This window comes from Procambarus clarkii, chromosome 18, assembly GCF_040958095.1.
Source record: "Procambarus clarkii isolate CNS0578487 chromosome 18, FALCON_Pclarkii_2.0, whole genome shotgun sequence".
In the NCBI taxonomy this organism is placed as follows: domain Eukaryota; kingdom Metazoa; phylum Arthropoda; class Malacostraca; order Decapoda; family Cambaridae; genus Procambarus; species Procambarus clarkii.
The window spans coordinates 670736-695792 of NC_091167.1; the positions used below are offsets into that span (position 1 = coordinate 670736).

The window sequence follows — 25057 nt, forward strand, 5'->3', positions numbered from 1 at the left end:
GTCACTGTTCCATAACACTATTGGTGCCGAAGTCACTCTGTTCCATAACACTATTGGTGGCGGCGTCACTCTGTTCCATAACACTATTGATGGCGGCGTCAATCTGTACATGACACCATTCGTGGTGGCGTCATTGTGTTCCATAACACTATTGGCGGCGGCGTCACTCTGTTCATGACACTATTGGTGGCGGCGTCACTCTGTACATGACACTATTGGTCGCGGCCTCACTCTGTTCATGACACTATTGGTGGCGGCGTCACTCTGTTCCATAACACTATTGGTGGCGGCGACATTCTTTTCCATAACACTATTGGTGGGGGCGTCACTCTGTTCCATAACACTATAGGCGGCGGTGTCACTCTGTTCCATAACACTACTGGTGGCGGCTACATTCTGTTCCATACACTTCTGGTGGCGGCGTCACTCTGTTCCATAACACTGTTGGTGGCGGCGTCACTCTGTTCATGACACTATTGGTGGCAGCGTCACTCTGTTCATGACACTATTGGTGGCGGCGTCACTCTGTTCCATAACACTTTTGGTGACGGCGTCACTCTGTTCCATAATACTGTTGCTGGCGGCATCACTCTGTTCTATAACACTATTGGAGGCGGCGTCACTCTGTTCCATAACACTATCGGCGGCGGCTTCACTCTGTTCTATAACACTATTGGAGGCGGCGTCACTCTGTTCTATAACACTATTGGAGGCGGCGTCACTCTGTTCCATAACACTATCGGCGGCGGCTTCACTCTGTTCCATAACACTATTGGAGGCGGCTTCACTCTGTTCATGACACTATTGATGGCGGCGTTACTCTGTTCATGACACTATTGGTGGCAGCGTAACTCTGTTCCATAACACTATGGGTGGCGTCGTCACTCTGTTCCATAACACTGTTGTTGTCGGCTTCACTCTGTTCCATAACACTATTGGCGCTGGTGTCACTTTATTGATGACACTATTGGTGGCGGCGTCACTCTGTTCCATAACACTATTGGTGGCAGCGTCAATCTGTTCATGGCACTATTGGTGGCCGCGTCACTCTGTTCCATGACACTATTGGCGGCGGCGTCACTTTGTTCCATAACACAATTGGTGGCGGCGTCACTCTGTTCCATAACACTATTGGTGGTGGCGTCACTCTGTTCCATAACACTATTGGTGGCGGCGACATTCTGTTCATGACACTATTGACGGCGGCGTTACTCTGTTCCATAACACTATTGGTGGCGGCGTCACTCTGTTCCATAACACTATTGGTGGCGGCGTCACTCTGTTCCATAACACTATTGGTGGCGGCGTCACTTTGTTCATGACACTAATGGTGGCGGCGTTACTCTGTTCATGAACTTTTGAATTTTGACTTTTGACTTTTAAGAGAATTATGTGTAGTGTCGGAGAGAGAGCTCAGTTCGCTGAGAGACGTCACCTGGGAAACATACTCGGTTAAGTGTTCTGTACTGTTGTAGTAATGTAGCATAATTTTTGTCTACAGGAACAATACCTTTTAATTGATTACCCATTGATTCACTAGTGTTATTCAAAGTGATTGCCATGTTTGATAGTATTGACATTACATGCCATTAGTTTGCGTTATATATATTATAATATATATTATATATGTGTGTGTATATCACGAAAATAAACACGTGATTAAGAATGTGACAATGTCAGACCACGAAGGAAAAAATGAAACAGGAAATTTCCTTAAGTACTTTCGTATATTAAATACATCTTCAGAACATTGGTCTGACATTGTCATATTATATATATATATATATATATATATATATATATATATATATATATATATATATTTATATATATATATATATATATATATATATATATATATATATATATGTATATATATATATATATATATATATATATATATATATATATATATATATATATATATATATAAATATATATATATATGTCGTACCTAGTAGCCAGAACTCACTTCTCAGCCTACTATTCAAGGCCCGATTTGCCTAATAAGCCAAGTTTTCCTGAATTAATATATTTACTATAATTTTTTTCTTATGAAATGATAAAGCTACCCATTTCTCTATGTATGAGGTCAATTTTTTTTTATTGGAGTTAAAATTAACGTAGATATATGACCGAACCTAACCAACCCTACCTAACCTAACCTAACCTATATTTATAGGTAAGGTTAGGTTAGATAGCCAAAAAAAGCTAGGTTAGGTTAGGTTAGGTAGGTTAGGTAGACAAAAAAACATTAATTCATGAAAACTTGGCTTATTAGGCAAATCGGGCCTTGAATAGTAGGCTGAGAAGTGCGTTCTGGCTATTAGGTACGACATATATATATATATATATATATATATAGAAAAGTTTGTGAGGGTACCACCTCTGGTGCCAATGTGGGGACCCATAGCCTCGGAGAAGAAAATAAAAAGTATTCAGAGGAGACCTTGTGGTTTCTCACTGAACACTAATATCATCTTCTCCTACCACCCCAATTCTTTTGTATGTACACATATATATTTACTTTATTTGAACTTTGTTTGAACTTTGAACTATATATATATATATATATATATATATATATATATATATATATATATATATATATATATATATATATATATATATATATATATATATATATATATATATATATATATATATATATATATATATATATATATATATATATATATATATATATATAAGTTGTGCCTATGTTTATAACATGGTATTATATTTTTTCTTTCTTGTACTGTATCACGGGGCACCCTGGTATATCATTTAGATACGGCTAGTGACCCTAGACTATACTTAACACTGTACCCAATATTACGAGTGGTGGGAACGAACAGTAACAACACCGCCACTAATAGTGTAGTTAACTGAGTGACACCGCCACCATTAGTGTCATGAACAGAGTGACGCCGACACTAACAGTGTCATGAACACAGTGACGCCGACACTAACAGTGTCATGAACACAGTGACGCCGACACTAACAGTGTCATGAACAGTGACACCACCATTAAAAAAAGTCAATAACAGAGTGGCGCCGCCAATAATAGTGTAATGAAATGAGTAACAACGCCACCAATAGTGTCAATTAACATAGTGACGCCGCCACCAATAGTGTTATGAAACAGAGTGACGCCGCCACCAGTAGTGTCATGAAAAGAATGTCGCCGCCACCAATAGTGTTATGGAACAGAGTGACGCCGCCACCAATAGTGTCATGAAAAGAATGTCGCCGCCACCAATAGTGTTATGGAACAGAGTGACGCCGCCACCAATAGTGTTATGGAACAGAGTGACGCCGCCATCAGTAGTGTCATGAACAGAGTGACGCCGCCACCAATAGTGTTATGGAACAGAGTGACGCCGCCACCAATAGTGTTATGGAACAGAGTGACGCCGCCACCAATAGTGTTATGGAACAGAGTGACGCCGACACCAATAGTGTTATGGAACAGAGTGACGCCGCCATCAGTAGTGTCATGAACAGAGTGACGCCGCCACCAATAGTGTTATGGAACAGAGTGACGCCGCCATCAGTAGTGTCATGAACAGAGTGACCCCGCCACCAATAGTGTCATGAACAGAGTGACGCCGCCACCAATAGTGTTATGGAACAGAGTGACGCCGCCACCAAAAGTGTTATGGAACAGAGTGACGCCGCCACCAATAGTGTTATGGAACAGAGTGACGCCGCCACCAAAAGAGTTATGGAACAGACTGACGCCGCCACCAATAGTGTCATGAACAGAGTGACGCTGCGACCAATAGTGTCATGAACAGAGTGACGCCGCCACCAGTAGTGTCATGAACAGTGACGCCGCCACCAATAGTGTTATGGAACACAATGACGCCACCACCAATGGTGTCATGTACAGATTGACGCCGCCATCAATAGTGTTATGGAACAGAGTGACGCCACCACCAATAGTGTTATGGAACAGAGTGACTCCGGCACCAATAGTGTTATGGAACAGAGTGACGCCGCCACCAATAGTGTCATGAACAAAGTGACGCCGCCACCAATAGTGTCATGAACAGAGTGACGCCGCCACCAATAGGGTTATGGAACAGAGTGACGCCACCACCAATAGTGTCATGAACAGAGTGGCACGGCCACCAATAGTGTCATAAACAGAGTGACGCCGCCACCAATAGCGTTATGGAACAGAGTGACGCCGCCACCAACAGTGTTATGGAACAGAGTGACACCGCCACCAGTAGTGTTATGGAACAGAGTGACGCCACCAATAGTGTTATGGAACAGAGTGACGCCGCGACCAGTAGTGTCATGAAAAGAATGTCGCCACCACCAATAGTGTTATGGAACAGAATGACGCCACCACCAATGGTGTCATGTACAGATTGACCCCGCCATCAATAGTGTTATGGAACAGAGTGACGCCACCACCAATAGTGTTATGGAACAGAGTGACTCCGGCACCAATAGTGTTATGGAACAGAGTGACGCCGCCACCAATAGTGTCATGAACAAAGTGACGCCGCCACCAATAGTGTCATGAACAAAGTGACGCCGCCACCAATAGTGTCATGTACAGATTGACCCCGCCATCAATAGTGTTATGGAACAGAGTGACGCCACCACCAATAGTGTTATGGAACAGAATGACGCCACCACTAATAGTGTAATGAACAGAGTGACGCCGCCACCAATAGTGTCATGCACAGAGAAATGCCGCCACGAATAGTGTCATGAACGGAGTGAAGCCGCCGCCAATAGTGTCAATAACAGAGTGACGCCGCCACCAATAGTGTCACTCTGTTGAATACACTATTGGCGGTGGCGTCACTATGTTGATGTCACTATTGGCGGCGGCATTTCTCGGTGCATGACACTATTGGTGTCGGTGTCACTCTGTTCATGACACTATTGGTGGCGGCGTCACTCTATTCATGGCACTATTGGTGTCGGTGTCACTCTGTTCATGACACTATTGGTGGCGGCGTCAATCTGTTCATGGCACTATTGGTGGCGGCGTCACTCTGTTCATGACACTATATGTGGCGGCTTCACTCTGTTCATGACACTATTGGTGACGGCGTCACCCTGTTCATGACACTATTGGTGGCGGCGTCACTCTCTTCATGACACTATTGGAGGCAGCTTCACTCTCTTCATGACACTATCTCTGCCGGCGTCACTCTGTTTGTGACTTAATTAATTGCAGCGTCACTCTACTCGTGACACCAGCGGTGGCGGCGTCACACTGTTCATGACACTATTAGTGGCGGCGTATCTCTGTTTATGACACAAATAGTGACGATGTCACACTCTTAAAGACACCATCGGGGACATGGTTACTGTGTTAACGACACCAGTTTTGGCGCAGTCACGATCATTGACACAGGAGATAGCGGCATTACTTTCTTCACTGGAACAGTGGCAGTGTCCTCGCTTTCTCATAGACTTCAGCGGCGTCACAGTCTTCATAACGCCAGTGATGGCGGCATCATTCTTGTCGTGACAACAGCTGCGGCGGTGTGTCTGTCTCTCTTCCTGGCACCATTGATGCTACCGTCAATCTCCTATTGACACCAGTGTTGGCGTGACAGAAGATGTAAGGATGCGACAATAGCGTTGATGGCGTGGCAATAGTGGAGGAGACGTGCCATCATTAGTGTCAACTTGAACATAAGAAGAGGCCGCCGACACATGACATTGCGAGGTCTAGATTAGGTCACGTGTGATTTGTTTCATATAAATTAACCTGATGAGGTGATAATTCCCAGTTATCGGCCAAACATTAGTGAGAACAGTCATCACTATAGTGTCAACAGTTTTATATTTAAGTGATATCCTACAGATATTTCAGTCATGACTACAGGTGAGCATTATTTATATTTATGTTAATTAAGAAGTGAATTTTGCCAACATTTAGTTATGTGGTTGATTGTTATTGCATATGTGTATATGTAACAGTAGGCATCCGTCAATCCCGTGGGGTTATGAAGTTGTGCCCTGGGTGTCTAGTTGTTGTAGTCTAGTTGGATGCAGCGCCTGCTGTGACTGTGAAGGCCAACCCGAGAATGACAGTCTCGACTACAGCGAGCGCAAATAAACGCCGAAGCGGGTGCGTCTGACAGTGGTCGAGACCTTCTCTGAAATCTATTACCCTCCGCCTGCCTCTTTAGTTTATCCTCGAATTGCTGGAGTCCCTTCTGCACTTTACATCTCCAGGCAGATCTGTCCGCAGCTGCTGCCTCCCAAGTGTTGATGTCGATGTTCATCTGCTTGAGGTCCCGTTTGCAGGCATCTTTGAAACACAGCTGAGGTCTTCCGGTGGGTCTCCTTCCTGATGTCAGTTCTCCATACAAGAGGTCCTTTGGTATGCGGCCATCGACCATGCGTGTGACACGTCCCAGCCATCGCATGCGTCTCTGTTTCAGGAGAGTGAACATTGAAGGGACTCCTGTTCTTTCGAGTACAGTGTTGTTGGTGACGTGGTCTTTCCCTGTGATGTCAAGGATGCGTCTCAGGTTCCGCATGTGAAAGGTATTAAGCCGTCTCTCCTGGCGAGAGCGCAGGGTCCAGGATTCCGAGCCGTAGAGAAGTGTACTCACCACACATGTCATGTAGACTTGTGCCTTGGTGTGTACTGTCAGTTTGGTATTTTCCCAAACGCGCTTTGTGAGCCTGGCCAGTGTTGTTGCGGCCTTCCCGATACGCCTGTTGAGCTCAGTGACCAGGGAAAGGGTGTCTGAGATTGTGGAACCCAGGTACACAAACTCGTGAACTGCCTCCAGCACATTGTCTGCTATATTTGTACAGGGTAGCTCATTGACATCTTGTCCCATCACCTGTGTCTTCTTCAGACTGATCGTCAGGCCGAATGCAGAACAAGCTGCGTCAAAGCGGTTGAGTAGCTCCTGCAGGCCTTCTGCTGTGTGTGTGGTGATCGCTGCGTCGTCGGCGAAGATGAACTTCCTTAGGATTCGCATCTGTACTTTTGTCTTTGCTCGGAGTCTGGATAGATTATAGAGCTTTCCATCAGATCTTGTACGGAGATAGATGCCTTCTGTGGTTGTTCCAAAGGCATGCTTGACGAGGATCGCGAAGAAGATGCCGAACAGGGTTGGAACAAGAACACACCCCTTTTTAACACCACTGTTAATGTTGAATTGTTCAGAAGTTGAGCCGTCGTACACGACTGTTCCCTTCATATCTTTGTGGAACGATTGTATCATGCTGAGTAGGATGGGTGGACAGCCAATTTTGGCCAAGATCTTGAAGAGTCCGTCCCTACTCACGAGGTCGAAGGCCTTTGTAAGGTCAATAAAGGCAATGTACAAGGTTTTTCTCTGCTCCCTGCACTTTTCTTGAAGCTGTCTCAGGGAGAACACCATGTCAATGGTCGACCTCTGTGGTCGGAAACCACACTGTGACTCGGGGTACACTCTTTCGGCAAGAATCTGAAGCCTGACCAAAACGACCCTAGCGAAGAGTTTGCCAACGACGCTGAGGAGGGATATGCCGCGATAGTTGTTTACATCGCTTCTGTCACCTTTATTTTTGCAGAGAGTGATGATGTTTGCATCTGTCATGTCTAGTGGCAACGAGCCCTCCCTCCAGCACTGGCACAGAAGTTCATGAAGCTCAGATTTAAGTGTTCCACGAGCGTACTTGTGAACTTCAGGAGGAATCCTGTCGTCTCCTGGGGCCTTCCCTGAGGAAAGTGAATCCACTGCTTTCTCAACTTCTTCCACAGTTGGTTCCAGATCAAGTTCTTCCATGATGGGCAGGCATTCAATTGCATCCAAAGCCTTTACGCTGACCAAGTTCTCTCTGGAGTGGAGTTCGGAGTAATGTTCCACCCAGCGATTCATCTGTTGATCACGGTCTTTAATGATCTCTCCAGTGGCTGAATTTAGAGGAGCCGTAGGGTAGGGCCTGTTGCCTGTTTGATCTCTTCGTACATGTCCTTTCCTTTTCTGAACCTGTCCTTTCTGAGGGCAGGTTCTTGTAGGATGAGAGAGCTCGTCTCTTTTCCTCTACGAGGGGTAACAGTTCCTCTGCACTGGCCTCGAACCAATCTGCTGACTTGTTCTGCCTCTTACCGAATTTGGACATGGCAGTGTTGAAAATAGTGCCCCTGAGATGTAACCACCTCTCACTTGCGCTATCGCAGGATGGAACAGGTAGGGCATTTACCAGCGCCGCAGTGAATTCCTCCACCTTGTGAAGGTCACGGGTCTTGTTTACGTTAGTGCGTGGTCTTCCCTCCTTCTTTGCTCTGTGGATTTTCCGGGGCTGGAACTTTACTCTGCAAACGACGAGAGAGTGGTCGGTGTCGTAATCTGCGCTCTGGAAGCTGCGGGTCAGTTTGACATTTCTCAGATTGTTACGCCCCCTAAGCACCAGGTCGAGTTGGTGCCAATGCTTAGACTTGGGATGTCTCCAGGAAATCTTATGCTGGGGCTTGGTGTCGAAGAAGGAATTGGTGATGCAGAGATCATGACGGCAGCAGAACTCCAGGAGGCGCTGCCCACTCTTATTCATCTTCCCAAATCCAAACTGGCCCAGGCAGGAAGGCCAAGAGCTGTGATCCAACTCTTGCATTAAAATCTCCCAGGAGGAAGACTGGCTCTTGTTGAGCTATATCTCTGAGAGCTAGGCGGAGGTCATCATAGGTTAGGTTAGGTATGGTTGGTTAGGTTCAGTCCTATATCTACGTTAATTTTAACTCCAATAAAAAAAATTGACCTCATACATAATGGAATGGGTAGCTTTATCATTTCATAAGAAAAAAATTAGAGAAAATATATTAATTCAGGAAAACTTGGCTTATTAGGCAAATCGGGCCTTGCATAGTAGGCTGAGAAGTGCGTTCTGGCTACTAGGTACGACATATATATATATATACATATATATATATATATATATATATATATATATATATATATATATATATATATATATATATATATATATATATATATATATATATATATATATATATATGCAAACAAGCCTGAATGCAACTGAAAAATCACACCTCAGAAGTGACTCGAACCCATACTGCCAGGAGTACTCTGCTGGCGTACAGGACACCTTAACCACTCGACCATCCCGACTGGACAAAAGAGGATGGTAGCCGAGGCTATTTCCATCCCCCCCGCCGGCACTCGGTTGGTAGTCTTGGGCATGGTACTTTATCAAATCACCTCATTGTTTGGGGCACACATGAGGAACAGAAATGCGAACAAGCCCGAATGATTCCCAGGACTATTTGCAATTGAAAACTCACACCTCAGAAGTGACTCGATCCTGTATGCCAGTAGCACTCTGCTGGCATTCAGGATCCCTTAATCGCTCGACCAACTCGACTGGACAAAAGAGGATGGTAGCCGAGGCTATTTCCATCTCCCCGCCGGCACTCGGTTGGTAATCTTGGGCATGGTATTTTATCAAATCACCTCATTCTTTGGGGCACACGTGAGAAACACAAATGCGAACAAGCCTGAATGGTCCCCAGGACTCTATGCAACTGAATACTCTCCGAGGAAATAGCCTCGACTACCACCCTCTTATGTCCGGTCGAGTTGGTCGAGTGCTTATGGGCTTCTGTACGCCAGCAGAGTGCTCCTGGCAGTATGGGTTCGAGTCACTTCTGGGGTGTGAGTTTTCAGTTTTATATATATATATATATATATATATATATATATATATATATATATATATATATATATATATATATATATATATATATATATATATATATATATATATATATATATATATATATATGCAAGCCATGCAACCTCTGAAGAGACAACTAACACAACACCTATACCCCCTATTAGACTATTTTACAGGAACTTCTTTTCCACAGCTCATAAAACGGAGGAAAGGGTCCTGAAAGATATTGTTAATAGAAACGTTATCCCTACAGACAAAAATCAGAGGATACAACTGACGATTTACTATAAAACCAGAAAAAACGGCCAGCCTACTCATGAGAAACTCTCCAGACACAAAACAGAACGCTTTAAAAGAGACTAACGTCTTCTATGCCTTCAAATGCCCTCTTGGGGACTGTAAGCTCCAAAAAACCCAATATATAGGCAAGACAACAACATCTCTTTCTAGGCGTTTAACGATGCATAAGCAACAGGGCTCCATTAAGGAACATATAATTTCTTCCCACAACCAAACCATCGCCAGAGAAATCCTAGTAAACAACACAGAAATCATCGATAGATACAGCGATAGCAGGCGGCTTGACGTTTGCGAGGCACTACACATCAAGAAGTCAACACCAGCAATCAACAGCCAATTATTGCACAACTATATTCTACCCACCTCAAGACTCCGCTCCAATATAGAAGCATCAAGAAATATGGACCAATAGGCCTTTCTACAAACACTTCTATTCAATATCCATTGTGTCGTGTTCTGTCTTGTGTTGATGAAATTAATACCCTATTAATACCCTCTTGTTCTGTCTTGTGTTGATGAAATTAATACCCTATTAATGCCACATCTTGTTCTGTCTTGTGTTAATGCCACATCACCCTTCCACCTCACTCAAATATAGATATAAAATCGGAGATGCGTAAGTTCTATTCAGTTGTGTATTTGTGAACTAAAGTCTTTGAAAATGTAATAAGTTTTACGAAACGCGCTCGTGTCGCGTCAGACTAGAAATAAAAATGAATTTTGGAGAATTGATTTTTGATTTACCTCCAACAGTGAAAAGAAATGTACGAAAAGATTGAGAAAATTCGTGTGTAGAATTATTAATCTTACTTTTTCGGTCATATTTAATAATATATGTCTACAGGAAAGACTGCTACCAAAATATATATATATATATATATATATATATATATATATATATATATATATATTATATATATATATATATATATATATATATATATATATATATATATAAAAGTTTGTGAGGGTACCACCTCTGGTGCCAATGTGGGGACCCATAGCCTCGGAGAAGAAAATAAAAAGTATTCAGAGGAGACCTTGTGGTCTCTCACTGAACACTAATATTATCTTCTCCTACCACCCCCATTCTTTTGTATGTACACATATATATTTACTTTATTTGAACTTTGTTACAAAAAAGGAGTAAGGAGTATATATATATATATATATATATATATATATATATATATATATATATATATATATATATATATATATATATATATATATATATATATATATATATATATATATGGTTTTATTTGTTATAAATAAATTATGCTGTTTTGGTTAAAAAAAATAAACAAAGGATGTTGTCTAATAAATTAATGGTAAACAGGAGGCGGCAACAACAACCAATGCAGAGGGTACAAGTCTCAGTTGACGAAGCACTTGGTCGACATCATTGCTTCAGCTCCTTTGGGTAAGTGCAAAATTATTCTTTTGAATTATTTTTTTCTGAACTTACTATAGATAGGCAAGTTAATTATGAGGAGAGAGCACAAACTCGTGTTACTTTTATGTACTTGGGAAAGATACAAGGAAAACAAGCTTGGACATGAGAATGGAGGGAAGAAAACGATGCCCAACCCACTTGGACCATTGGGGGATCGAACGCCAACCTTACAAAGAGCGAAGTCACCTCTCTACTCGCCTGTCTTTGGCATAGTAGTAGTAGAGGTAAACATATTAGGGATAAATTAACAATTAGCAATGACTACAGAACTCATTTACCAGCATACTCTTTGATGAAGTTTATTAAAGACTAATGTGTATTGTATACGACATAAAGTTATAGTTCGTTGGTTGGAGTGTAGTTGCTACTCTTGTTTTACCAGAGTAATGACCTAAACTAACACCACTACTTACTTACTAATCTTAACAAGAGTTATGATTAGTAACATTTTAACATTTAGTGAGTAACATCTTAAAACTTAACCATATACAATTATAATTTCATGAGGTAATAATAATCCTGAACGAAGTATACCTTGTTAAGAAGGGTTCACGTAGTCACTTTACATGACAACAAGAATATACTGACAGAACTCTCGGAATGTTTACACTTAGACCTTCTGAGTGACAAATTAATTAGACTGTTTAGACACCTGTAAGTTAAGAGTGTGTGCTGATCAAGGAGTGTGGTCCCGTTTGTTTCTTGTAGGAATTCTTTATTGCTGTGTGTGAACGACCACGGGAATTAATAGTACAGAATATGGGTTTATACAAGAACGATATTTACAGGTTTGTGTGTCTACACATGAGGCAGTGAATGAGCTCATGAAACGGTCCGCCCTCCTGCATAAGAGACGTGCCTTTATCTCGTGTGAGGAAGCGAGTTGGAGACCTGCTTCACCGCAGTCGTCTCATCATAGTTGCTCCAGAAACCTTCAACCAAGGATTCCGACGACGTTTTCGTCTGGCTTTTCCTCATGCTGCAGCCTCCACAAGTCAACAGCAGCAGGCACCTCTTCCTGCTGCCTCCACAAGTCAACAGCAGCAGGCACCTCTTCCTGCTGCCTCACAAGTCAACAGCAGCAGGCACCTCTTCCTGCTGCCTCCACAAGTCAACAGCAGCAGGCACCTCCTGCTGCTACTTCCACAAGTCAACAGCAGCAGGCACTTCCTTCTGCTGCCCTCCACAAGTCAACAGCAGCAGGCACCTCTTCCTGCTGCCTCCACAAGTCAACAGCAGCAGGCACTCTTCCTGCTGCCTCCACAAGTCAACTGCAGCAGGCACTTCCTTCTGCTGCCTCCACAAGTCAACAGCAGCAGGCACCTCTTCCTGCTGCCTCCACAAGTCAACAGCAGCAGGCACCTCCTCCTGCTGCCTCCACAAGTCAACAGCAGCAGGCATCTCTTCCTGGCTGGCTCAACAAGTCAACAGCAGCAGGCACCTCCTCTTCCTGCTCGACATCCAGCGTTCAACAAGTAAGTCAATTACCAAAAGTATTTCTTAATGATGTATATAATTTCTAGAATGTAACTGTTAACTGTATTGTTATCAGCTTTCCATAGATCTTGACTGCTTATGTTGAATATATTTTCTCTGTAAATATGTTGAATCGTGACCAGGTACAAGTTCTCTACATTCTTCGTAACGATACTTTCAGACCAAGCAGGATATTGAATGTACCTCCCAGCCTGTCTCAAGTGTTCACATCGCCGCCGCCGCCTACCACTGGCCGTCTCACCTGTCTACACCGGCTCCGCCTACCACTGGCCCGTCTCACCTGTCTACACCGGCTCCGCCTACTACTAGACCGTCTCACCTGTCTACGCGGCTCCGCCTACTACTAGACCGTCTCACCTGTCTACACCGGCTCCGCCTACTACTAGACCGTCTCACCTGTCTACGCCGGCTCCGCCTACTACTAGACCGTCTCACCTGTCTACACCGGCTCCGCCTACTACTAGACCGTCACAAGTGTCCACACTGGGGCCGTTAACAAGTTGGCCTGCCGTCCCTCGTCAACCTCCCCCAGCCATCCACAATCAACTCAGACAAATATTACCTAAGCCTCCTGTCCCCTCTACCCAACCCAAAAGGCCCAAGTACAACACGTTAGTATTATCTCCTTCTTCCCATACATCGGGACCTCCCACTCACTATACAACAGTGGCTCTCACCAATCAAACACAAGCACCCACAAACTATATTACGCCATTACTACCCATACATTATAAAACACTGGCTTCCCCCCAGTATACAGCGATGATCAACACCGACTATACACAAGTGCCCCACGCCTGCCATACCTCAGTGACCCCACACACTATACACCATCTTCATCCGTCCATTATACTGCAGCGTATACACCGGTCCCTCCCATCCAGCACACGCCAGTGCCTCCCTTCCAGCATACACCAGTGCCTCCCTTCCAGCATACACCGGTGACTCCCTTCCAGCATACACCGGTGACTCCCTTCCAGCATACACCGGTGACTCCCTTCCAGCATACACTGGTGACTCCCTTCCAGCATACCCCGGTGACTCCCTTCCAGCATACACCGGTGCCTCCCTTCCAGCATACACCGGTGCCTCCCTTCCAGCATACACCGGTGACTCCCTTCCAGCATACACCGGTGACTCCCTTCCAGCATACACCGGTGACTCCCTTCCAGCATACACCGGTGACTCCCTTCCAGCATACACTGGTGCCTCCCTTCCAGCATACCCCGGTGACTCCCTTCCAGCATACACCGGTGCCTCCCTTCCAGCATACACCGGTGCCTCCCTTCCAGCATACACCGATGCCTCCCTTCCAGCATACACCGGTGCCTGCCATCCATCATTCAACAGGGCCTCCGGTCCAGTACACTGTAGTGCCTCAGGTCTGCTACACACCTGTGTCACAAGCTAAATATTCATCAGTTAACCATGACCAACATAAGCCAGAGCTCCCCGCCAGCGTTATGACAGTGCCAAAAGTACATCATATGACAGTGCCAAAAGTACATCATATGACAGTGCCTCAAGAACGCAATATTAGAGTGCCTCAGGAACGCAATATTAGAGTGCCTCAAGAACGCAATATGACAGTGCCTCAGGAACGCAATATGACAGTGCCTCAAGAACGCAATATGACAGTGCCTCAGGAACGCAATATGACAGTGCCTCAAGAATGCCATATAGCAATACCTCACGAGCCCCACATGACAGTGCCAACAGAGCCCCACGTGACAGGTTCTCAAAAGTCCCACATGACAGTGCTCCAAAATTTCCAGATGACAGTGCCTCAAGAGCCTTACATGACAGTGCCTAAAAATCCGCACTTGATCGTGTCTCAGGATCACCAAATGACAGTGCCTCAAAAGCCCCGCATGACAATACCTCAAAAGCCCGACATGACAGTGCCTCAAATACCTCACATGACAGTGCCTCAAAAGCCCCGCATGACAGTGCCTCACATGACAGTGCCTCAAATGCGTCACATGACAGTGCCTCAAAAGCCCCACATAACAGTGCCTCAGGATCCCCATATGACAGTGACTCAAGAGCCCTACATGACAGCGACTCAAGAGCCCCACATGACATTGCCACAAGAGCCCCAAATGACAGTGCCACGAGAGCCTCGCATAACAGTGCCTCAGGATCACCACATGACAGTGCCTCAGGATCACCACATGACAGTGCCTCAGGATCACCACATGACAGTGCCTCAGGATCACCACATGACAGTGCCTCAGGATCACCACATAACAGTGCCTCAGGATCACCACATGACAGTGCCTCAGGATCACCACATGTCAGTGCCTCAGGATCACCACATGACAGTGCCTCAAGAGCCCCTCATGAAAGTGCCTCAAGAGCCCCACAGGACAGTACTTCAAGAGCCCCGAATGAGAGTGCCTCAAGAGCCCCAAATGACGGTGCCTCAAGAGCCCCACAAGAGAGTGCCTCAAGAGCCCCACAGGACAGTGCCTCAGGAGCCCCAAATGACAGTGCCTCAAGAGCCCCACAAGAGAGTGCCTCAAGAACCCCACAAGAGAGTGCCTCAAGAGCCCCACAGGACAGTGCCTCAGGAGCCCCAAATGACGGTGCCTCAAGAGCCCCACAAGAGAGTGCCTCAAGAACCCCAAATGACAATGCCTCAAGAGCTTCACATGGCAGTGCCACAAGAACTCCACATGACAGTGGATCAAGAGCCCCACATGACAGTGCCACAAGAGCTCCACATAACAGTGCCACAAGAGCCCCAAATGACGGTGCCTCAAGAGCCCCAAATGACGGTGTCTCAAGAGCCCCAAATGACAGTAACTCAAGAGCTCCACATGAGAGTCCCTCATGAACACAATAAGACAGTGCCTAACCCACCCCGAAGACTAAAGCCATACTCACGTTGTGCACCGAAGGCTTCCGTCAATCACTCAACAATGGTTCCCGTCCACTGTTCACCGGCGACTCCTGTCCGCCATTCACAAGGGGCGTCTGTCAACCGTACGCCAGTGCCTCCTGTCCACTATACAAATGTTCCACACGTCCAGTATAGGCCAGTATCAGCTGTCCAGTATCCAGAAGTGTCTTATGTTCAGTCTATGCGAGTACCAGCCGTCCACGATACAGAAGTGCCACCCGTCCACTCTACGACAGTGCCTCTTACTCAAAAGAGAGAATTGCCTCCCGTCCACTGTATGGTAGAGCCTCGAGCTCAAAATACAGAAGTGTCGCCCGTCCACTCAGAGACAGTGTCTCCTTCTAAGCATACAGATGTGCTATCCGTCCACACTAGGACAGTGTCTCCAGTCCAAAATACAGAAGTGCCACCCGTCCACTATTGGACAGTGTCTCCTGCCAAGAATACGGAAGTGTCACCCGTCCACTCAAAAACAGTGTCTGCTGCCAAGAATAGGGAAGTGTCACCCGTCCACTCTAGAGCAGTGCCACCTGTCCACTATAGAGAAGCGTCATCCACCCACAACTCACACAACACCTATAACACCAATAACACGCACAACACCCACCACGCATCTACAACACCCATAACACCCACAACACTAGCTGAAGAACATCTAGGCTCGATCATGGAAGCTGAGATAATGAGAGGTGGTCGTATTGAACCATGGTTCGTGTCCCATCTCTTGCTTAACTCCGAAAATCTTGATCAATACTGCAGTGATGACAGTGATTAATCTCGATCTTTTTGGTTATCATAAAAGCAGTGTCCACAATTCAGAAAGTTTAGACACAAAGCAATCTTCAGCTATCATGCTTCCTTGTTTCATTAGTGAAAACGCCTTCATTGTCTTATAAATATTAATTTTGGAAAAAATGCTGACATAATTGACAGTTGTAGTGATTTGTAGACTCACCGCTGTAGTGTTAATTTCTTCCCTGAAATTCATTTAAGATAATTAATATAAATATTAATTTCATATTTAAGAAATTATGGGGTTACTGTTAATGTAACGTCCGGCCGTGGCCCTCACACTTCAGTTGCTTTATACCACCCCCAATGTGTTCTCTGGTGTGTTGTGGTGACTCAAGTGAGGCTCCGAGTCCCAGGATCTCCGCTACTCCTGACGGTGTCAGCACCCGACCTTCTGTACATGTCAAAACTGTTAAATATAACAGTTTTCTACTAAATAAACTTTATGCTAAAATTCTAATTTTTTGTGTGTGAATGTGTTGTGGTGGTGCAAGATGTCGGTGGCTCGGAACATAAATTTTTGCTCTTCAGAATAAGTAGTCGTGAACTATTATATTTGTCTCTCCTTGTTGCCGTGCCAACCTCTGCCCCGGCGATGTCCGTCCTGCAGGAGACGACCTCAGAAGCAGACAACCTTAGTGTCATACGATCTCAGAGGCAAATGCCAGGTAGACGATCTCAGAGGCAGACGACCTCAGAGGAAGACGACCTTAGAGGCGGACGATCTTAAAGGTTAACTTAACAGTCTTTGAGGTAACGACCTCAGAGGAAGACGACCTCAGAGGTAACGACCTCAAAGACTGACGTCCACAGAGGCAGACGATCTCAGAGGCAGACAACTTTAGAGGCAGATGATTTCGGAGGCAGACGACTTCAGAGGCGGACGACCCTAGAAGCAGACGACCTTAAAGGTTAACCTCCTGAAAGGCTGACGAGCTCAGAGGTAGACGACCTCAGATCAAGACGACATCAGCATCCATCACCTTCCATCCTTGCACAACCAGCTCGCCAATAAAATTTATATATTTTTGTATAACTTTAAATATATTCGGTATTAATATTACAATTAGTAAAGATTTAAAAAATTAATGTTTTTCATTAGTTATTTCCTAGTATTGACTGATGAATTGAACTAAAGATAACAGGAAAACATTTAGTAATACATTGTTAGATGCGTCTTGATTACTTTAACACTGTTGAACCTTTGTTATCCTAAAGTAAATATTACCCATGTCAGTACTATCTTTATTATTATTATTTTTATTATATACTAAGAAAATATACATTGGTCATTTTACGCAGTATACAAAAACACCCCTGATTGTATTCAACCCGTTCTCGCAAATTTAATAAGTCAATATTGACTTATTAAATATGTGCATAGGTGACATACTTAACATAATAGTTTCCCTTGAAAAGCTTAATAGAAAACACCGACCTTACCTAACCTACTTAGTATGTTAAGATAAACATCTTATTGCTTCGTAATTACAATTATTAGCTAACCTATACCTTTAATAGGTTAAGTAACAATTGTAATTACGAAGGTATAAGATGCTTATTTTAACATACTAAGTAGGTTAGGTAAGGTCGGTATTTTCTATGAAGCTTTTCAAGGGAAACTATTATGTTTAGTATGTCACCTATGCACGTAACTAATAAGTCAATATTGACTTATTAAATTTGCGAGAACGGGTTGTTGTATTATGACTGCTTATATATTCCTCTTGTCCATTTATGTGTCAGTTTCCAGATTCTCATGTCAGTCTCTCCAGATTCTTGTGTCAATTACTCCCAAATCTTGTGTCTGTCTCTCCTGATTCTTGGGTCAGTCGCTCCAGATTATTGTGTCAGTCTCTCCCAGTTCTTGTGTTTGTCTATTCGTATTCTTGTGTCAGTCTCTCCCACGGACTTTATCTAAATTTACATTAGTTAAACTCTAGGTCTAAGATTGCCATTACATTAATAAACAAATGTGTTGAAACTTAACAACATCGGATATTTTAAATGGCTTAAAAAAAATCTAGCCAAAACTGAAACATATCAGACTTAAAACAAATTAAGTTGATACAAGTTTGGAAGTAGGCTGGATATATACTGAAAGCGGCTGGGTGAGAACCTGGTACTAACCAGTAATTTGGCCTTCTCGGGGCTACTTTATTCTTGTGTTGTAGTGTCTGAGTAATAAATTCTCTCTATATATATGAGTAAGAGAAAGGGGTGGAGTGTTTCTATATATGATTGAGAGGGAATTAATTGTTCAGATATATAGGTGAAAGGGGATAGATTTTAAAGATATATAGATAAGAGGGGATATATTTTAAAGGTATATAGACGAGAGGTAAAGAATTATATATATACCAGGGAGAGAGGAAGATGATTATACTGATATATGGATGAGAGGGGATATGGGTGAGAGTACTTAGATTGTATAGACATTTGAGTGAAAGGGCATGGTTTGATCACATATGGGAGAGAGGGGGATAGTTATACAAAATTTGAGAGATGAAATGCATTGTATAGATACATTGGTGAAAAGGAGTGCATTGTACAGATAGTATTGGTGAGAGAGGAATAGACTATACAGATATATGGGTGAGAGGAGGATGGACTGTACAGATATATGGGTGAGATGGGATGTATTATACAGATATATGGGTGAGAGGGGATGGATTGCACCGATGTATGGGTGAGAGGGGGATGGATTGTACAGATATATGGGTGAGAGAGGGATGGATTGTGTAGATATATAGGGTGAGCGGGGATGGATTGTACAGATATATATATATATATATATATATATATATATATATATATAATATATATATATATATATACATATATATATATGAGAGAGGATAGATTGTACAGATATATAATTGAGAGAGGATGGATTGGACAGATGTTTGGGTGATAGGGGATGAATTGTACATATATATGTACTCACCTATTTGTGCTTGCAGGGGTTGAGCTGCCTAATGCATTCCATCTGTTAACTACTCTGACACTGAAAAAGTTCTTTCTAACGTCCCTGTGGCTCATTTGGGCACTTAGTTTCCACCTGTGTTCCATTGTTCACGTACCACCCAAGTTAACACATTATCTCTATCTACCCTGTCAATTCCTCTGAGAATTTTGTAGGTAGTGATCATGTTGTGGGAAATTTTACCTACTATATCTATATTATTATCTAAGAAATGTATTATTTCTATATCATATCAAAATCATAACAGAATAATATCAGAATCACTATAGATTCATTATATCTGGATCATACAAGACTGCCACCTATGATCACGTACACCATAGGGCCCTATAGGTGCCTACATGGCTTTGTGCATGATATCTCAAGGATCCAGAAGCTTCTAGAAGGATTTCCTAATTAAAAAAACTATTGGAACAATTGAATCGATTTCCGGTAGGGGTTAAATTGAATCCTTAATAAGAATCAATAGTACTATCCAGTACTACTTATAATCTTTATATCTTATATGTAATTATATTATAATCACATTTTATCTCAATCATATGTGTAGACAGTAAAAATAATCAATCAATATTCATTGAAAGCTACCCCTCTCAAGGGAGAGGGAGGAGCCATCTCAGGAATGAGGCGACCGATGGGGGCGCCTCAGGGACAACGCATGTGTTTACAAACAGTGAACATGTGTCACAGTGCTTAGTGAACATTAATTATCTCAGGACACCTTATCAAATTATCTTTATCACCAGTGATTACTCTCTAGAACTGGGGGAGTACCTGGACAATATATCTACAAGGAAAAATTCCTAAATCATATTTAATAAGTGTAGAGTGGAGCACACAAAGTGACATTGTCTCCACCTCCACTGTATCATCACCTATCATTCTATAGCAAACGCAATTAAGGACAATCAAGTAGCAAAGCCACTAGAACACCATACAGCAATGCTGTGATATAAAATATCGTGCCTAAACTTGACAAGAGAGTTACAAAGTCTAGCACACTTGTCAGAAAGGCACACGGCATTCAGATAAGTATATTGAATGTTATTAGTGTATTAATTGGCCAATTGTATGCTTGTATAACTTTAATATATCCAATAAGTCTGTCTGTTGGTTACAGAGAGAGGCAACGCTCATATTTCAGTGAGTATTTATTATTGTTGTAGTGCAGCAGCTGAATATTTTTCCAAGCATAAAGACACCCCGCGAGGTAAACAAAATCTCATGAGTGTCCCTTGGCTGACTGAACCTCTTCATATAATTTGAATATATATATATATATATATATATATATATATATATATATATATATATATATATATATATATATATATATATATATATATATATATATATTCTTGAAAATATAAATTAATTTAACAATTGCTTGCTCAGTTATCTTTAATTTATCATATAAGTTTATCTAATTGTATATAATTTTTAGTAATTAGTTAATAGTACTTAGACTACATTTAAGGTCATTTAATATCATACTTCTGCAATTTAAATTGTTGTGTTATTAATATAAGAATAATTGGCTGCTAATAATTGTGGTGCTAGGCTGGAATATGTATATGTTTAAATCCCTGCTTTAAACAGAACCAGTGTTCAGTCATAGAACTGAATTTATTAAAATCTTATCCATGTATAAAAAATACAAGTTAATGTGAGATACTTGTCTGCAGGTGGAGTGGAACTTCAATCAACTAATTCATTCACCCCTCCTGCCCCTTACAGCCCACAATCTGTCATTAGGAAAAGAGGAGCTAGGATTTACGACAGTAGCTAGAGACTTTAGTTGAATTAATTTGCAGACAGTAAATTTTAATTTAGTACAGTCCAAGTCCACGGTAGTCTCCTCTCATATTAATTCCTGGCAGGTTTTTCCCACACATGTGTCCCCTTACTCTTCTGTCTTCTAGTGTCGTGAGGTGCATTTCCCGCAGCCTTTCCTCGTTACTCATGCCACTTAGATCCAGGACTAGCCTAGTGGCATACCTCTGAACTTTTTCTAGCTTCGCCTTGTGCTTGACAAGGTACGGGCTCCATGCTGGGACCGCATACTCCAGGATTGGTCTTACGTATTTGGTATACAAAATTCTGAATGATTCCTTTCACAGATTCCTGAAGGCAGTTCTGATGTTAGTCAGCCTCACAAACGCTTCAGATGTTATTCTTTTGATATGGCCTTCCTGAGACAGGTTTAGTGTGATATCAACTCCCAGATCTTACTTTGTCCGTTTCATGAAGGACTTCCTCCCCCATTCGGTATCCTGTGTCTGGCCTCCTGTTTCCACTGTCTAGTTTCATTACCTTACATTTACTCGGGTTAAACCTTAATAGCCGTTTGTTGGACCATTCATTCAGTCTGTCTAGGTAATCTTGTAGCCTCATACTATCTTCCTCCGTCTTTATAATTGTCATCATAATTTTTGCATCATCAGCAAACAATGAGAGGAATGATTCTATACCATCTAGAAGATCATTACATATATAAGAAACAGTATGGGTCCAAGGACTGAACCCTGCGGAACTCCACTGGGGTCGTCTCGCCAATCTGAGGCCTCACCCCTCACAGTGACTCATTGTCTTCTGTTACTTAGGTACTCCCTTATCGAATGGAGTACCTTCCCTTGCACCTCTGCCTGCATCTCTAGCTTTTGCACTAGTCTCTGGTGTGGAACTGTGTCAAAGGCTTTCTGGCAATCCAAAAATATGCAGTCTGCCCACCCCTTTCTTTCTTCTCTGATTCTTGTTGCCTGATCATAGAATTCAATTAATCCTGTGAGGCATGACTTGCATTCCCTGAACCCATGGTGGTGTTGTGTCACAAAGTTCCTTCACTCCAGATGTTCCACTTGCTTTTTTTGTACAATTTTCTCCATCAGCTTGCATGGTATGCAGGTTAGGAACACTGACCTGTATTCTGTGCCTCCTGTCTATCCTCCTTTCTTATATATTGGGACTACATTAGCTGCTTTCCAAATTTCTGATTTGTTATACACTATGGAGAGTGGAAAGCACAGTGCTTCTGTTCATTCCTTTAGTATCCACGGGGAGATTCCATCTGGGCCTATAGCCTTTGTCCCATCCAACTCTAGTAACAACTTCCTTTCTTCCCCGCTGGTAATCTCAAACTCTTCCAGGGGTTCCTGGTTAACTATTCACTCTCTTATCTCTGGAATTTCTCCTTGCTCTCAGTTGAAGACATCCTGGAATTTCTTATTCAGTTCCTCAAACACTTTCTTATCGTTTGTAGTGAATGGAATGTGTGTGTGTGTGTGTGTGTGTGTGTGTGTGTGTGTGTGTGTGTGTACTCACCTAGTTGTACTCACCTAGTTGTGTAAGCGGGGTTGAGCTCCGGCTCTTTGGTCCCGCCTCTCAACCGTCAACCAACAGATGTACAGATTCCTGAGCCTATTGGGCTCTATCATATCTACACTTGAAACTGTGTATGGAGTCAGCCTCCACTACATCACCTCCTAATGCATTTTATTTGTCAACCACTCTGACACTAAAAAAGTTCTTTCTAATATCTCTGTGGCTCATTTGGGCGCTCAGTTTCCACCTGTGTCCCCTAGTGCGTGTGCCCCTTGTGTTAAATAGCCTGTCTTTATCTACCCTATCAATTCCCTTGAGAATCTTGGATGTGGTGATCATGTCCCCCCCTAACTCTTCTCTCTTCCAGCAAAGTGAGGTTTAATTCCCGTAGTCTCTCCTCGTAGCTCATACCTCTCAGCTCGGGTACTAGTCTGGTGGCAAACCTTTGAACCTTTTCCATTTAAGTCTTATCCTTGACTAGATATGGACTCCATGCTGGGGCTGCATACTCCAGGATTGGCCTGACATATGTTGTATACAAAGTTCTGAATGATTTTTTACACAAGTTTCTGAATGCCGTTCGTATGTTGGCCAGCCTGGCAAATGCCGCTGATGTTATCCTCTTGATATGGGCTGCAGGAGACAGGTCTGGCGTGATATTAACTCCCAAGTCTTTTTCTTTCTCTGACTCCTGAAGAATTTCCTCTCCCAGATGATACCTTGTATTTGGCCTCCTGCTCCCTACACCTATCTTCATTACATTACATTTGGTTGGGTTAAACTCTAACAACCATTTGTTCGACCATTCCTTCAGTTTGTCTAGGTCTTCTTGAAGCCTCAACAGACCTCTTCTGTCTTAATCCTTCTCATAATTTTGGCATCGTGTGTGTGTGGGTGTGTGTGTGTGTGTGTGTGTGTGTGTGTGTGTCTGTGTCTGTGTGTGTGCTAACTTAGTTGTAATTTCCTAGTGTCGCTTGTCTAGATGTACTAGATGTACTAATCGCTTGTCTTGAGCCTATTTGGGCTCACCTAGTTGCGCTCGCCTAGTTGTACTTTTCTAGTTGGGCTCGTCTCGCTGTACTCTCCAAGTTGGGTTCGCCTAGTTGAACTCACTTCTGGGGTGTGAGTTTTCGCTTGCATATGCCTGGGGACCATTCAGGCTTGTTTGCATTTGTGTTCCTCACGTGTGCCCCAAAGAATGAGGTGATTTGATTAAATACTATGCCCAAGATTACCATCAGAGCGCTGGCGGAGTGATGGGGAAATAGCCTCGGCTACCATCATCTTTGTTTGATCATGATGGTCGAGTCGTTAAGGTGTCCTGTACACCAGTTGCAGAGCGCTCCTGGCAGTATGTGTTCGTGGTACTTCTGGGGTGTGAGTTTTTAGTTGCATATATGCCTGGGGACCATTCAGGCTTGTTCGCATTTGTGTTCCTCACGTGTGCCCCAAAGAATGAGGTGAATTGATAAAATACTATACCCTTGATAAAATACTAGAGCTAAAGGCTATAGTACTATTATTTCTGATCATTTGAAGACAAGAGACTCAGTCCACAAACACACCAGTAGATTTGGAGACTCAAAACTAAAAAACACAAACGGAAGATTGTCAGGTCTCCATCGGTACAAACTCAGATGCCTGCTATTACACACACTTGCCAACCTGAGGATGGGAGAGTAATGAGCCGTTTGGGGCATTACCCCTTGCTTCTTCCTCCGAAGCGTCACCACAACATCCGGTGACAACCCTCCCAAACCTGTCACAGTGCTTAATCATTTCCTCTCAGAACATCTGGTCCGTTTTTTAATATCACCTTTACCAGTTGTAGAACTAGTCACAGCAGGAGGGGTACTTTTCAAAACGTACTTTTCAAAATTCAAACATTCAAAACATACATTCATAAACAAATCATTCAAAACATACAAAACAAAAAATACTTTTCAAAACGCTTGTGCTCTCTAGAGTGGAGTACTGCTGCACAATGACAGCACCTTTCAAAGCTGGAGCAATTGCTGACCTGGAGAGCGTGCAGAGATCCTTTACTGCTAGAATCCACTCAGTAAAACATCTAAACTATTGGGACCGACTAAAAGCCTAAATCTGTACTCCCTTGAGCGCA

General features: G+C 43.1%; 2 protein-coding genes across 2 annotated transcripts; both read left to right on the forward strand.

Annotated features, from left to right (window-relative positions):
- Positions 1–12258: 12258 nt before the first annotated feature.
- On the forward strand, positions 12259–13278 carry LOC138365896 (uncharacterized). Its single transcript, XM_069326605.1, has 2 exons — positions 12259–12909; positions 13054–13278. The coding sequence occupies exons 1-2, from the start codon at positions 12259–12261 to the stop codon at positions 13276–13278; spliced, it is 876 nt and encodes a 291-aa protein (XP_069182706.1).
- A 954-nt stretch (positions 13279–14232) lies between these two features.
- LOC138365897 (proteoglycan 4-like) lies at positions 14233–16611 on the forward strand. The gene is made up of 2 exons (XM_069326607.1): positions 14233–15135; positions 15217–16611. The coding sequence occupies exons 1-2, from the start codon at positions 14233–14235 to the stop codon at positions 16609–16611; spliced, it is 2298 nt and encodes a 765-aa protein (XP_069182708.1).
- Positions 16612–25057: the final 8446 nt, after the last annotated feature.

Bases quoted from the DNA above. Each gene is read 5' to 3' on its own strand.
- LOC138365896 (XM_069326605.1), top strand. From the start codon at position 12,259: ATGAAACGGTCCGCCCTCCTGCATAAGAGACGTGCCTTTATCTCGTGT. The intron at 12,910-13,053 runs GTAAGTCAATTA...AATCGTGACCAG, and splicing joins CGACATCCAGCGTTCAACAA to GTACAAGTTCTCTACATTCT.
- LOC138365897 (XM_069326607.1), top strand. From the start codon at position 14,233: ATGCCTCCCTTCCAGCATACACCGGTGCCTGCCATCCATCATTCAACA. The intron at 15,136-15,216 runs GTGCCTCAGGAT...ACAGTGCCTCAG, and splicing joins CTCAGGATCACCACATGACA to GATCACCACATGTCAGTGCC.